This window comes from Schistocerca cancellata, chromosome 10 (assembly GCF_023864275.1).
Source record: "Schistocerca cancellata isolate TAMUIC-IGC-003103 chromosome 10, iqSchCanc2.1, whole genome shotgun sequence".
Taxonomy (NCBI): domain Eukaryota; kingdom Metazoa; phylum Arthropoda; class Insecta; order Orthoptera; family Acrididae; genus Schistocerca; species Schistocerca cancellata.
In genome coordinates this window covers 207,735,496-207,749,738 of record NC_064635.1, presented here as the reverse complement: position 1 = coordinate 207,749,738, position 14,243 = coordinate 207,735,496, and the positions used below count along the sequence as shown (strand labels likewise).

The 14,243-nt window shown below is 42.7% G+C and overlaps 1 protein-coding gene across 1 annotated transcript in view; it reads right to left on the bottom strand.

Annotated features, from left to right (window-relative positions):
* Positions 1-14,243, bottom strand: part of LOC126106294 (putative ATP-dependent RNA helicase DHX57) — a 228,608-nt gene that overhangs the window by 106,753 nt on the left and 107,612 nt on the right. Inside the window, exon 12 of the mRNA XM_049912514.1 lies at positions 7,017-7,150. Coding sequence (XP_049768471.1) covers positions 7,017-7,150 — 134 coding nt within the window. The remainder of the gene's footprint in view (positions 1-7,016; positions 7,151-14,243) is intronic.

The following is a 14,243-nucleotide window of genomic DNA, read 5'->3' as shown; positions in this document are numbered from 1 at the left end:
AACTCCTTAACTACTGTAAGCCTCTCATTTCCTAATCTAATTCCCTCAGCATCACCCAACTTAAATCGACTACATTCCACTATCCTCGTTTTGCTTTTGTTGATGTTCATCTTACATCCTCCTTTCAAGACACTGTCCATCCCGTTCAACTGCTCTTCCAGGTCTTTTGCGGTCTCTGACAGAATTACAATGTCATCGGCGAACTTCAAAGTTTTTATTTGTTCTCCATGGATTTTAATGCCTACTCCTAATTCTTCTTTTGTTTCCTTTACTGCTTGCTCAATATACAGATTGAATAACATCGGGGATAGGCAACAACCCCGTCTCACTCCCTTCCCAACAACTGCTTCCCTTTCATGTCCCTCAACTCTTATAACTGCCATCTGGTTTCTGTACAAATTGTAAATAGCCTTTCGCTCCCTGTATTTTACCCCAGTTGCCACCTTTAGAATTTGAAAGAGAGTATTCTAGTCAACATTGCCAAAAGCTTTCTCCAAGTCTGTCCTAAGGTCAGTATTGCCTCACGTGTTCACACATTTCCACGGAATCCAAACTGATCTTCTGTGAGGTCGGCTTCTACCAGTTTTTCCATTCATCTGTAAAGAATTCACGTTAGTATTTTGCAGCTGTGACTTATTAAACTGATAGTTTGGTAATTTTCACATCTGTCAACACCTGCTTTCTTTGGGATTGGAATTATTATATTCTTCTTGAAGACTGGTGGTATTTCACCTGTCTCATACATCTTGCTCACCAGATGGTAGAGTTTTGTCAGGACTGGCTCTCCCAAGGCCATCAGTAGTTCTAATGGAATGTTGTCTACTACCAGGGCCTTGTTTCGACTCAGGTCTTTCAAAGCTCTGTCAAACTCTTCACGCAGTATCATATCTCCCATTTCATCTTCATCTACATCCTCTTCCATTTCCATAATATTGTCCTCAAGTACATTGCCCTTGTATAGTCCCTCTATATACTCCTTCCACCTTTCTGCTTTCCCTTCTTTGTTTAGAACTGGGTTCCCATCTGAGCTCTTGATGTTCATACAAGGGGCTCTCTTTTCTCCAAAGGTCTCTTTAATTTTCCTGTAGGCAGTATCTATCTTACACCTAGTGAGATAAGCCTCTACATCCTTACATTTGTCCTCTAGCCATCCCTGTTTAGCCATTTTGCACTTCCTGTTGATCTCATTTTTGAGACATTTTTATTCCTTTTTGCCTGCTTCATTTACTGTATTTTTGTATTTTCTCCTTTTATCAATTAAATTCAATATTTCTTCTGTTACCCAAGGATTTCTACTAGCCCTTGTGTTTTTACCTACTCTATCCTCTGCTGCCTTCACTACTTCATCCCTCTTCTTCTACTGTATTTCTTTACCCCATTCCTGTCAATTGTTCCCTTATGCTCTCCCTGAAACTCTGTACAACCTCTGGTTTAGTCAGTTTATCCAGGTCCCATCTCCTTAAATTCCCACCTTTTTGCAGTTTCTTCAGTTTTAATCTACAGTTCATAACCAATAGATTGTGGTCAGAGTCCACATCTGCCCCTGGAAATATCTTACAATTTAAAACCTGGTTCCTAAAGCTCTGTCTTACCATTACATAATCTATCTGATACCTTCTAGTATCTCCAGGATTCTTCCATGTATACAACCTTCTTTCAGATTGTATTCATCTGTGGACCACTATTACAATAGCACTGGACAGGTCATGATAATACAGATTGAGAGTAAGAAACATAATTCATATATATACATACTTCTAGAAGGAAAGGAGTCGACTGGAAGGACAGAAGACTGGTACAAAATTTAAATTTACAGCACAAGGTAAGATTAACCACTGCTATTTAACATATACTTAGAGGATATTATTAAGAAACGCTAAGCTGGAGAGAAAAAAAAAAGAAAAAAAGAATAAGTAGTGGAGTTTCTGCAGGAGGAAAGAGAATTGCATGTGTACGAACTGCGGGTATTGTGATGTTATTAGCAGAAAGTGAAAATAGAGCAAACAAAATGCTGAAAGATCTTAATGAGTCCATTTAAGAGTATGATGTGTGTTACGGTCTTGCATCTAATGACTGATCCAATGCAGCTCTATTCCGTAAATAAAGTCTCTTCATCTCTGCGTAACTAGTGCAACCTACATCCATTTGCCCCTTCTTACTGTATTCGCACCTAGGGCTCCCGCCCCCCCCCCCCCCCCCCTTCCATCAACAACTGGTGATTTCTTGGCACCTCAGAATGTGCCCATCATCTCATCGAAATGATCCATACTTTTAGTCAAGTTCTGGCATACATTTCTTTTTCCCCTATTCGATTCAGTAGCTCCTCGTCACTTATTCAGTCTACCCACCCAATTTTCAACATTCTTCTGGAGTAGCATATTTCAAAACTTCTATTCACTTCTTGTATTAACTGTTTATTGTCACATTTCACTTCCATACCAAGCTAACCTCCAGATGTATACCTTCAGGAAAGATATTAACAAGTTTTTTTTTTTTTTTTTTCAGAAATGCTTTCTTTGATATTGTAGCTGTCCATTTTACATCCTCTCTACATTGGTCATCTTCAGTCATAATGCTGACCAGTAACAAAACTGATCTACCAGTTTTACTGTCTCTTTTCCTCGTCCAATCCCCTCAACATCACCCGATTTAATTCAACTCCATCCCATTAACCTTGTTTACCTTTCGTTGACATTCATCTCATAAATGTCAATTTATGTGAGTATAATATGCAATTAGTTCTTTTTATTTTTACACAATTTATTTTCTGTGCCATTAACTAGTTTTAAAGCCAATACAGGCTCATTATCGAATGGGTGTGTTGCAGGCAAGATATCCAGACCATGTGCAGCTAAGCACTGTGATTGTGGTGCTGGCAAAACTAACAGAAATTTAGTCACCGATAACAAAAAGTTTGTTGTTGTTGTTGTTGTTGTTGTTGTTGTGGTCTTCACTCCTGAGACTGGTTTAATGCAGTTCTCCATGCTACTCCATCCTGTGCAAGCTGCTTCATCTCCCAGTACGTGCTGCAGCCTACATCCTTCTCAATCTGCTTAGTGTATTCATCTCTTGGTCTCCCTCTGCGATTTTTACCCTCCACACTGCCCTCTAATACTAAATTGGTGATCCCTTGATGCCCCAGAACGTGTCCTACCAACCGATCCCTTCTTCTAGTCAAGTTGTGCCACAAACTCCTCTTCTCCTCAATTCTATTCAATACCACCTCATTAGTTATGTGATCTACCCATCTAATCTTCAGCATCCTTTTGTAGCACCACATTTCGAAAGCTTCTATTCTCTCCTTGTCCAAACTGTTTATCGTCCATGTTTCACTTCCATACATGGCTACACTCCATACAAATACTTTCAGAAACGTCTTCCCGACACTTAAATCTATACTCAATGTTAATAAATTTCTCTTCTTCAGAAACGCTTTCCTTGCCACTGCCAGTCTACATTTTATATCCTCTCTACTTTGACCATCCTCAAGTTATTTTGCTCCCCAAATAGCAAAACTCCTTTACTACTTTAAGCCTCTCATTTCCTAATCTAATTCCCTCAGCATCGCCCAATTTAATTAACCTACATTCCATTATCTTCGTTTTGATTTCGTTGATGTTCATCTGATATCCTCCCTTCAAGACACCGTCCATTCCATTCAACTGCTCTTCCAAGTCCTTTGCTGTCTCTGACAGAATTACAATGTCATTGGCGAACCTCAAAGTTTTTATTTCTTCCCCATGGATTTTAATACCTACTCCGAATTTTTCTTTTGTTTCCTTTACTGCTTGCTCAATATACAGATTGAATAACATCAGGGAGAGGCTGCAACCCTGTCTCACTCCCTTCCCAACCACTGCTTCCCTTTGACGCGCACTGACTCCTACAACTGCCATCTGCTTTCTGTACATGGACCTACTTTTGATGGTTCATTTTTTGTCCCTGTGTTTTCAGTTCATGCTGGGTGCTGCAAACAGCTGATTTGTTTCGTGCTTAATGATATTCCAAATTGCCTCGTCTTTTTTCCTGTAATTTTTTTTCTTCTGATCAAGATTTTTGCTTTATTGATAATACAGTGCAGAATTTTGCAATGTTTCTTGAAGCGCACCTTAAAGTCTTGACCGATGTTAAATTCTCATGATTAAATAAAGCTCCCTCTTTTTCAGATACAATACTTTGATCCTAGATATGTCACCTATTGTTTCTCAGCTTCCACACTAACTGTCCTTGGCCCATCTTTAGGTAATCTGTATTTATAATTTCTACTGTCCCAGGTAAACTTCTCACCAATCATCATTCTGTAAATTCTCTTTAGTGTTATTAAGTCAGAATATGATTCTGTACAGCTGTACTTTTACCTTTTTTGCCAAAAATGATTGATGATAATGCTTTATTGCTGGCATTTCGTCACCATGGACAGACAAATGAGTATTACTAATAAGATGTAAAATCACCATATATAAAGATTCTCCACTTGTTTCAAAGTCTTACTAGTACATTTTCTACTTACCTGATGAAATTTAAACCTTTTTGATATTGGGAAACTATACACTGTCAGAAACGTTATTTTGTATGTTTTGAGGTCTATTAAAGAAGCGCAGCACACAAAGAGCAGTTTCGTTAGTACTTTAGTTCGTCAAGAGCCTAGAAGCAGATGATACCCCCTTTTTTTTTTGCCAGGAGGGTCATGCTATAAATAATGAGTGTCACTGAGAAATCCTACACAATTATAATGTAGTAGTCCCAACACTGGAGATCACTGCATGACAAGAACGATCAAAGAGCATGGACAATACTTCAAGACCTCACTGTCTAACTTAGAGGGAGAATAAACTTTAATCTGTCATTCCAGTGCTTTGCACCTGGGTGAAGAGCACAACTGGAGGTAAACAGTGCCCCAAAGTTAACCCTAATTAGTAATGCTGTAGCACATTAGTGTCCAACTGTCTTTAATTGTGTCCTTACATTGTCACTTTACCTATGAAATGAGTTCAACTAGTCATGGGATCCTTTAAAATAGGCTTATTAAAGTCCACACACATCCACAGTCAATCATTTTCTTGTTCAAAACATTACAGGTAAATATAATGATAGCTGCCAGGTGATGCATACCCAAAATGTTCACCAGAGCAAACATTTACTGTCTCACAATTCTTTAACAATGAGTTAATAATGATTTTGCAAGTTATTTTCTTCCGATCATTACTCTCCAGTGCAAATTTCTCCAGCCTATTAAAAGAGAATTTACACAAGAGAATTTTATGAGAACTGTAGTTCCCTAAGAAGCTTTCAATTTTCCAACACACTAACAATCCTCATAGCTATACATTTAAGCAACTGACAGTACACCAAAAGTGATTGTCTTAGGCGCATTTCACACTTGCTTGGCAGGCGTCTACATGGCACCACGAACACGGCATGCCGCCACAATATTTTTGCTTTTATCCAGTAGTTGTGCATGGAATGGCACAGTAGCTCTCTCTCTTCCTGATCTCACACCACAGTCATAGTGAAATGAGGTATGAACTAATGCTAGCAGGAATTTTAGGTTACCATACTTAAAGAGAAGGCGAAAGAGAAAATCTACACTACATCTATACTCTGCAAACCACTGTGAAGTTCATGGGAGAGGGTATGTCCCATCATACCAGTTATTAGGGTTTCTTCCTGTCCTTTTTGCACATGGAGTGGAGGAAGGAAGAATGACTGTTTAAATGCCTAGCTGTAAGTTATAATTAATCTAATCTCGTTCTCGCAATCCGTATGCGAGTCGTACGCATGTGGTTGTAATAATATGTCCCTAGAGCCATAATTTAAAGCCGGTTTTCGAAACTTCTCGGATAGTGTACTATAAAGTGGATTCATCCAATTAATTTAAAAAGGAACAAATGTTGTACCTTTCACGCCTAAAATATGATTTTAGCTTATGGTAATATCTAAATTATTTGTACTCCGCACAGCATCATCATCGAGTAATTAACTACTGCAGGAAGAGAGAAACAAAGAAATGTGTTGAGGATATTCAAAAGTTTCAAAAGCAATTTGTTCATTTATTTATACTCTTATATAATATTTAGTGGTAAATGGAGTAATTTTCAAAAATCTTTGAACTTGGAGGCTGTTTGTTTTGTAGAGACTGTAAAGCCTGTCTCATTTTGCTTAACTCTGTGCATGGCAGAGGCAGCTTTGAAGTATGAGATAAAGTATCAATAATGAGTTCAGGCAACTAGGCAGCAACATGGTACAATTTCAGCAATAATATGAGGGGCATAATTATGTAATATTTTTTTGTGTAACTGGTTCTGTAAACTGGCAGTTTTATAAAACATTTTTTTGGAAATATTGTTATTGTTCCTTTAATGAACACTTTTTGAATACAGTACAAGAAAACTTCTTTAAGTGATTGGGCAACTTACTCACCACACTCATTTTTTTTCTTTGTCATTTAAGTTTTGAAATTATCCACAAAGATCTCTGAATAAATGATTGATACATTTATGTACGAGTCCTGTCCTTATAATTTTCTAGAGTTTTGCTCCACTGCATATTCTTTCACCAAAGAAATTACTCGGTCTATTCCCCCAATCAAGCGTAGGCTTTAAAAAAATGGTGGGGGGGGGGGGAGCAAATAACCTTAGAACGAATTAAGTGGTGTACATGATGCTGTTGCCTTGGAAAGTAGCACTATATGCCGGAAAGGTGTGAGTGTGCCCACGTATACTATGCCGCCACCACCACCTCCTACATCACCTTGCTAATGGCACAGCAGCCATCAACTGCAGTGCGAGTCCTTGGCAGCTCCATTGCTTCCATGTGCCGTTTGGATGGCAATGGCTCATGTCACTTAGATGTGAAAGGTGCCATATGGCTCTCATGTCACGGTAGTGTACACGGTGCCATAAAGCTGCTTGCTGGACAAGTGCGACAAAATGGGCCTTATTTGTACGCGATACGAGTACAGTGGGCAACAGAAATTTAAATTAAAATAACATACATTAAAATGCTGATGAACTAACCTGGTATTTCTACTGTAGGAACTTTGTCAAAATACTGAGAAAACAGCTCAGCATTCATGGTGGCACTCATCAAGATGACCCTCAGGTCAGGCCGTACTGGAAGCAGGTCTCGCAGAATCAGCAGCAGGAAATCACTGCAAAGAGAATGTTCATATTATGGTAGACTGAAGGATGCACTTTGTAGAAACTCTGTACTAGCTTCACACTTTAACACTATCCTTTTCTGATTGGTAAAAACTGAATGACTTCAGGCTGCTGCGGAATGTTTACACTTATTGCCAACCTTAGCTACATAAAATTTTCTTGTGCAGTAGCAATACAAATCATCAGTCCCTTCATCTGTTAAATGGAAAACCAGGAGTGGTAGCCTAAGGAAGGAAGCAAAATACAAACCCTGGAAAGCTTAAGTGTAACTAACACAATAAAAAACAGAGATAAAAGCCCATAAAAAAGACAGCACAGACAAGTTGTTAAAATAACAGCGATACAAGGTATTAAAACCAAGAAGTGAAAAATAATAAAGAGAATAAAAAGGTGGAACAGGAAGAGACCAGTCTAGGCCATCGAGTAAGGCTGCCAAGCGACCCCTGGGAGAGCTGGGAGAGGGGTGTGGGGGACGGTGGACCCTCAGGGATGGATATAAATCACCTTCGCAGACAAAACTTAACACCAGGGCAGCTGCTTTCATGTTGACTGCTAGCACCAGAGGTAGCGTGTCAGGAAGATTAAGACGACGCCTCAAAGCAGCCAATTATCATATACTTGTTCCAATTTCTCATAACATCGAATTAAGGCTGCTGACAGATCATATAGAGCACTATATACCATGCTCAAAAGTAAGAACATAAGTAGGAAACTAAAGCTGCTACTGTGCTAACAGTGATCAAACCAGTTCTTATGTATGGCAGTGAGGCATGGGTACTGACAGAGGCTTCGGAGAAGAAACTAAATATATGGGAAAGGTAAGTGCTGAGGAAGATTTTTGGTCCTGTAGAAGAAGTTGAGATATGGAGAATTAGGACTAACGAAGGAATAAGGGCTCTGTACAAAGAACCTGATTTGGTAACCTCAATCAAAATGGGAAGGCTAAGGTGGTTAGGACATGTGAAGCGTATGACAGAAGAAAGGCTCCCGAAGAAGATGATGATGGAACATCCTGGTGGTAGAAGAAGGTGTGTGAGATGGCTGGAAGATGTGGAAGCCAACCTGAGAGCAGTGGAAGTGAGGAAGTGGCGCAGGCGTGCTCAAGACTGAGACGATTGGGAATCTGTGATTGAGGAGGCCAAGGTCCTCAGAGGACCGTAGTGTCATGGAGTCAGTCAGCCAGACAAAGCTGTCTATGAGTAAGTGGGCCACCGTCAGGTGGGCTCCACATCAGCACTGAGGACAATTCTCAAACTGGAGAATGTGGCCACGGGTCAGACAAGTGTGGCCAGTGCGGAGTTGACAGAGGAGGGTGGATTCCATGGGAGAAGCATGCAGTGAAGCCTGTGACATGGTTGTCGTCTCCTTAAATGTTCACAGTTTGTTTGGGGAGATCGGGGCAGACCATTCTGAGTTCCAGACTTCCAGCAACCAGTGGCATATAAATTATCAAAGGCCCAGTTCTGGGACCCCCATTTCCAGAATCGGCATTCTGGTGGTCAAACTGGCCAAGCAGTCAGCTCATCCCAACACGACCAGGACTCCAAACAAAAACAAATGGCTGTCCAGCTTGATGGAGGTCAGAGACAAGATCCTGGATAGCCATAACCAGTTGGTGAGGAGAGTAGCATAGGTCTAGCCCGAAGGCTGCTAAGGAAGTCACTACAGATTAGGATACTCTTGCCAGTGCAAGAACATACATGGCTAAGGGCTAGTTTAATGGCCATCAATTCAGCAGTGACGACACGACAGCCATATGGCAGACTGTGGAGTTCACTGCATCACGCAAGTGCGTCCGCAAAGCCTGTTCGTCGTCCATCGACTGTTGATCCATCGGTGAATACCACTTCTGAACCTGGATACGTCTCAAGAACAGCCAATAACAGGTGGCGAAAGATCGTGGGGTCAATGGAATCTTTTGAATCAAAGGACACTTCAAGACAAACCCAAGGTTGCGGCACAAGCCATAGGGGCAGATGTGAGGTCTCCCTGACCAGTGGAGGAAGTTGCAGTTCCGAACAGAGACACTGTAGGTGTGCAGCAACTGTAAACCCAGTTCTGGGTTGCTGTTGTGGGAGGTGGAGATTCCTTCCAGGGAAAAAGGAAGGTAGTTGGGATGTTCACGGAAGCTATGAATGCATATAGTGTACTTCAGCAGCTGTTATTGGCACCTGATGGGTAGCCTTGTCTAGTAGGCTCTTCATAGGCCTAGCTATGAAGGCTCCTTCCACAAGTCGGACCCCGCAATGATGAATGAGGTCCAGTACCTGCAATGCAGAGGGTGATGCTGAACCATAAGTAAGACTGCCTTCATCAAGACAGGACAGAATCAAGGTTTAATAGAGCTGCAGAGGAGTAGAGCGTTCAGTAACCAGCTAGAGTTACTGAGGCAGCAAAGTGTATTGAGGTGTTGCCAGCACTTCTGCTCAAGTTGGCAAAAGTGGAGAAGCTACGTCAGCTGGGAATCACAGGTCAGACCCAAAAAGCACGTCATCGCAACTACAAGAAGTAAGTGATTGTCTAGGTAAAGCTCTGGGTGTGGGTAGGCAGTACAGCAGCTACTGAAGTGCATGACAAGTCTTGGTTGCTGAAAACCAAAATCCTTGGATGTGAGCACATGACTGCACCATTCTTATGGTGTCCTGTAGATGCTCAGCAACACCCATAGTACAGGAACAATAGTAAAACCAAAAATTATTGCATATAAGAAGGGCAATACCGAAGATCCCACAGCTGACATTAAACCACTGATGGCCACCAGAAAGAGAGGGATGCTCATTACAGAGCCCTGTGGGATCCTGTTCTCTTGGATGTGGGGGGTACTGAGTGAAGCACCCATTTGGACCTGGAATATATGGTGTGACGAGGAGTTCTTGACAATAATTGGGAGTGGACCCCAGAGACCACACTCGTGTAATGTAGTAAGGATATGGTGATGCCATGTCATGTCATAAGCTTTCCATAGCCTGAAAAAAAAAAAAGCAACACCAAGAAGGAAACACATGAGGTCAATCTATTAAATACCATAGGTTGGTACTTACAAGTAACAAATGATTAACTTTTCAAATCTGTACATGTCCTTTGAGCGCTACTATTCAGTATGTCGTGTGGCCACCATGTGTTGCGATTAGAGCTGCTATACACCGTGGTATTGAATCAATAAGGTTCTGAATACGTTCCTGAGGGATTTCCCTCCACGCAGTTTGTATCTGAGCCCACAAATCCGTGACACCAGTTACTGGAAGACAGTACGCACCAGGTGTCGACCAACCATATCCCAGACATGTTTGATGGGCGACATGTCTGACAAACGTGCAGGCCAGGGAAGCAATGGTACCAGTCACTCTTCGAAGAAGGCCTGTACAATCCTTGCAATATGTGGCCGGGCACTGTCCTGTTGAAATGTGGCCTGTGGAGGTGCCTCAAGCAGGGGGAGTACCTCAGGCTCCACAACCTCTGTTAGGTACTGGTTGCAGTTAAAAGGTGCCCACAATACGTATGAGGCGAGATCAGTTGTTGTAACCAATGGTGTCCCAAACCGTCACACCTGGTGTTTGTCCGCTATGCCGCTCCACAACGCAGCCCTCCAGCTTGCGCTCGCCACGTACCGCCGGACTCGTATGCAGCCGTCACTGTAGGACACATTGAAGTGGCACTCATCCGAAAAGATTACATGTTGCCACCCAGCACCCCAGTGACTGTGTTCACGTGCCCATTGCAGTCAGAGGAGCAAGTGGTTTCTGGACAATGGAAGCCGACGTAATGGTAAGCTTGCAAATAGTCCAACTTGCAGCAGACAGTGACGAATCGTCAATGCAGACAACTTCACAGCTGTCACAGTGCTCCAGCGACGAGCCGACATGGTGGATGATGCTGTACAGTCCGTAATGGCCATGCAGACAAGATGATGGTCATCCCCTGCTGTGGTCATGTTCCAAAGTCCAGTTCCCGCTCGACACTGCTTACGACCTTCCTCTACTTACTGCTTCACACACGCATCACTGTCATAGCAGCACAACCTGGGCGAGCTGAAATGTCACGGTATGACAACCCCGTTTCCCGGGGACTAATCATTCTGCCCCATTTGAACTCGCACACATGCCGATTCGGCTCCCTTTGACGTCAATGAGCTGGCAACTATTCACGAACAGCTGAATGTGCTGATGGCTGCGATCAGCCGTCTTCAGGCTGCTGCCTCAGAGTATAGCAGCAGTGGGGAGTCTGGTGTGTTGCACGGTACACCCCAGGTGTTACATGCTTCTCCCACGGTCCCTGCTGTCGAGACATCTTTGTGGGAACTGGGCACCGTTGGGCCACCCTCTCCCAAAGGGGAGTAGCGGATTCGACGACGTTCGCGTCACACGAGGTGGAGGGTCAATGTGGAGACTGGCCGTATGTTGTCGCCCGCTCTGCCTGTGAAAGGACACGTGGCCGCTTCTTCAGCAAGGTCCGAGCACACACACGGGGGAAGGGGTTTATTAGTGATTGAGAACTCCAATGTTAGGCGGATGATGGAGCCCCTTAGGGAAATAGTGGAAAGTTCAGGGAAGAAGGCCAGTGTTCACTCTGTCTGCTAGCCGGGGGGTGTCATCCGAGATGTGGAGGAGGCCCTGCTGGCGGCGACAGAGAGCACTGGGTGCACCCGACTGCAAACAGTTGTTCATGTCGGCACCAATGACTCCTGCCATATGGGTTCAGAGGTCATCCTCAGCTCATACAGGCGGTTGATGGAGTTGCTGAAGGCAGAAAGCCTCGCTCACAGGGTGGAATGTGAACTACCTATTTGTTGTGTCATTCCCAGAAATGATCGCTGTCCTCGGGTTTGGAGCCAAATGGAATGCTCAGATGATTCTACGGAGATCTGGGGTGCAAATTTCTTTATCTCCACTATCGGGTGGAGAAATCTAGGGTCGTCCTGAATAGGTCAGGTGTGCACTACATGCAGAAAGCGGCTACAAGGTTAGCGGAGTACATGTGGAGTGCACATACAGGTTTTTTAGGTTAGAGAATTCCCTCCCTAGGCCCAACAAGACGCCTCGTGAGACGCAACAAGGTAGCAGTAGGCAAAACGCAACAGGGAATGACAATATTAATGTGGTAATAGTAAATTGCAGGAGCGTCTATAGAAAGGTCCCAGAACTGCTCTCATTAATAAACGGTCACAATGCCCACATACTACTAGGGACGGAAAGTTGGCTGAATCCAGAGGTAAACAGTACTGAAATTCTAAACTCAGATTGGAATGTATACCACAGAGACAGGCTGGACAGTGAAGGGGGAGGTGAGTTTATAGCAATAGAAAGTGCAATAGTATCGAAGGAAATTGACGGAGATCCGAAATGTGAAGGTCACGGTTAAACCAGGCTCAAATATGGTAATCTGATGTCTCTAAAGTCCCCCTGGTTCAGCAACTGTTGTGGCAGAACACCTAAAGGAAAATCTGGAATATATTTCATGTAGATTTCCCAACCATGTTACAGTTTTGGATGGAGATTTTAATTTACCAGATATAGACTGCGAGACTCAAATGTTTATAATGGGTGGCAGGGACAAAGAATCCAGTGAAATTGTTTTAAGTGCATTATATGAAAACTACCTTGAGCAGTTAAACAGAGAACCAACTCGTGGCGATAACATATTAGACCTTCTGGTGACAAACAGACCCGAACTACTTGAAACAGTTAATGCAGAACAGGGAATCGGCGATCATAAAGCAGTTACAGCATTGGTGATTTCAGCTGTAAATAGAAATATTAAAAAGGTAGGGAGTACTTGACGGCTCAACACAAAAGTTTTGTCTCAAGTACAGATAGTGTTGAGGATCAGTGGACAAAGTTCAAAACCATTGTACAATATGCATGAGATGGGTATGTGCCAAGCAAGATCGTAAGAGATGGAAAAGAGCCACTTTGGTACAACAACCGAGTTAGAAAACTGCTGTGGAAGCAAAGGGAACTTCACAGCAAACATAAACATAGCCAAAGCCTCGCATACAAACAAAAATTACACGAAGTGAAATGAGAAGCGATATGCGAGAGGCGTGCAACGAATTCGAAAGTAAAGTTCTATGTACTGACTTGGCAGAAAATCCTAAGAAATTTTGGTCTTATGTCAAAGTGGTAGGTGGATCAAAACAAAATGTCCAGACACACTGTGACCAAAATGGTACTGCAACATAGGATGACAGACTTTTTCCAAAGCTGTTTCACAGGGGAAGATTGCACTGTAGTTCCTTCTCTAGATTGTCGCACAGATGACAAAATAGTAGATATCGAAATAAACAACAGAGGGATTGAAAAACAATTAAAATCTCTCAAAAGAGGAAAGGCCACTGGTCCATCAGTTCGATTTTACACAGAGTACGCGAAGGAACTTGCCCCCCTTCTTGCAGCGGTGTACCGTAGGTCTCTAGAAGAGCGTTGCATTCCAAATGATTGGGAAAGGGCACAGGTCATCCCCGTTTTCAAGAAGGGACGTCGAACAGATGTGCAGAACTATAGACCTATATCTCTAAAGTCGATCAGTTGTAGAATTTTGGAACAGGTATTATGTTCGAGTATAACGATTTTTCTGGAGACTAGAAATGTACTCTGTAGGATTCAGCATGGGTCTCAAAAAAGACGATCGTGTGAAACCCAGCTCACGCTATTCGTCCACGAGACTCAAGAGGGCCATAGACACGAGTTCCCAGGTAGATGCCGTGTTTCTTGACTTCCGCAAGACATTTGATACAGTTGCTCACAGTCATTTGATGGACAAAGTAAGAGCATATGGACTATCAGACCAACTGTGTGATTGGATTGAAGAGTTCCTAGATAACAGAACGCAGCATGTCATTCTCAATGGAGAGAAGTCTTCCGAAGTAAGAGTGATTTCATGTGTGCTGCAGGGGAGTGTCATAGGACCATTGCTATTCACAATATACATAAATGACCTTGTGGATGACATCGGAAGTTCATGGAGGCTTTTTCTGGATGATGCTGTAGTGTATCGAGAGGTTGTAACAATGGAAAATTGTACTGAAATGCAGGAGGATCTGCAACGAATTGATGCATGGTGCAGGGAATGGCAATTGAATCTCAA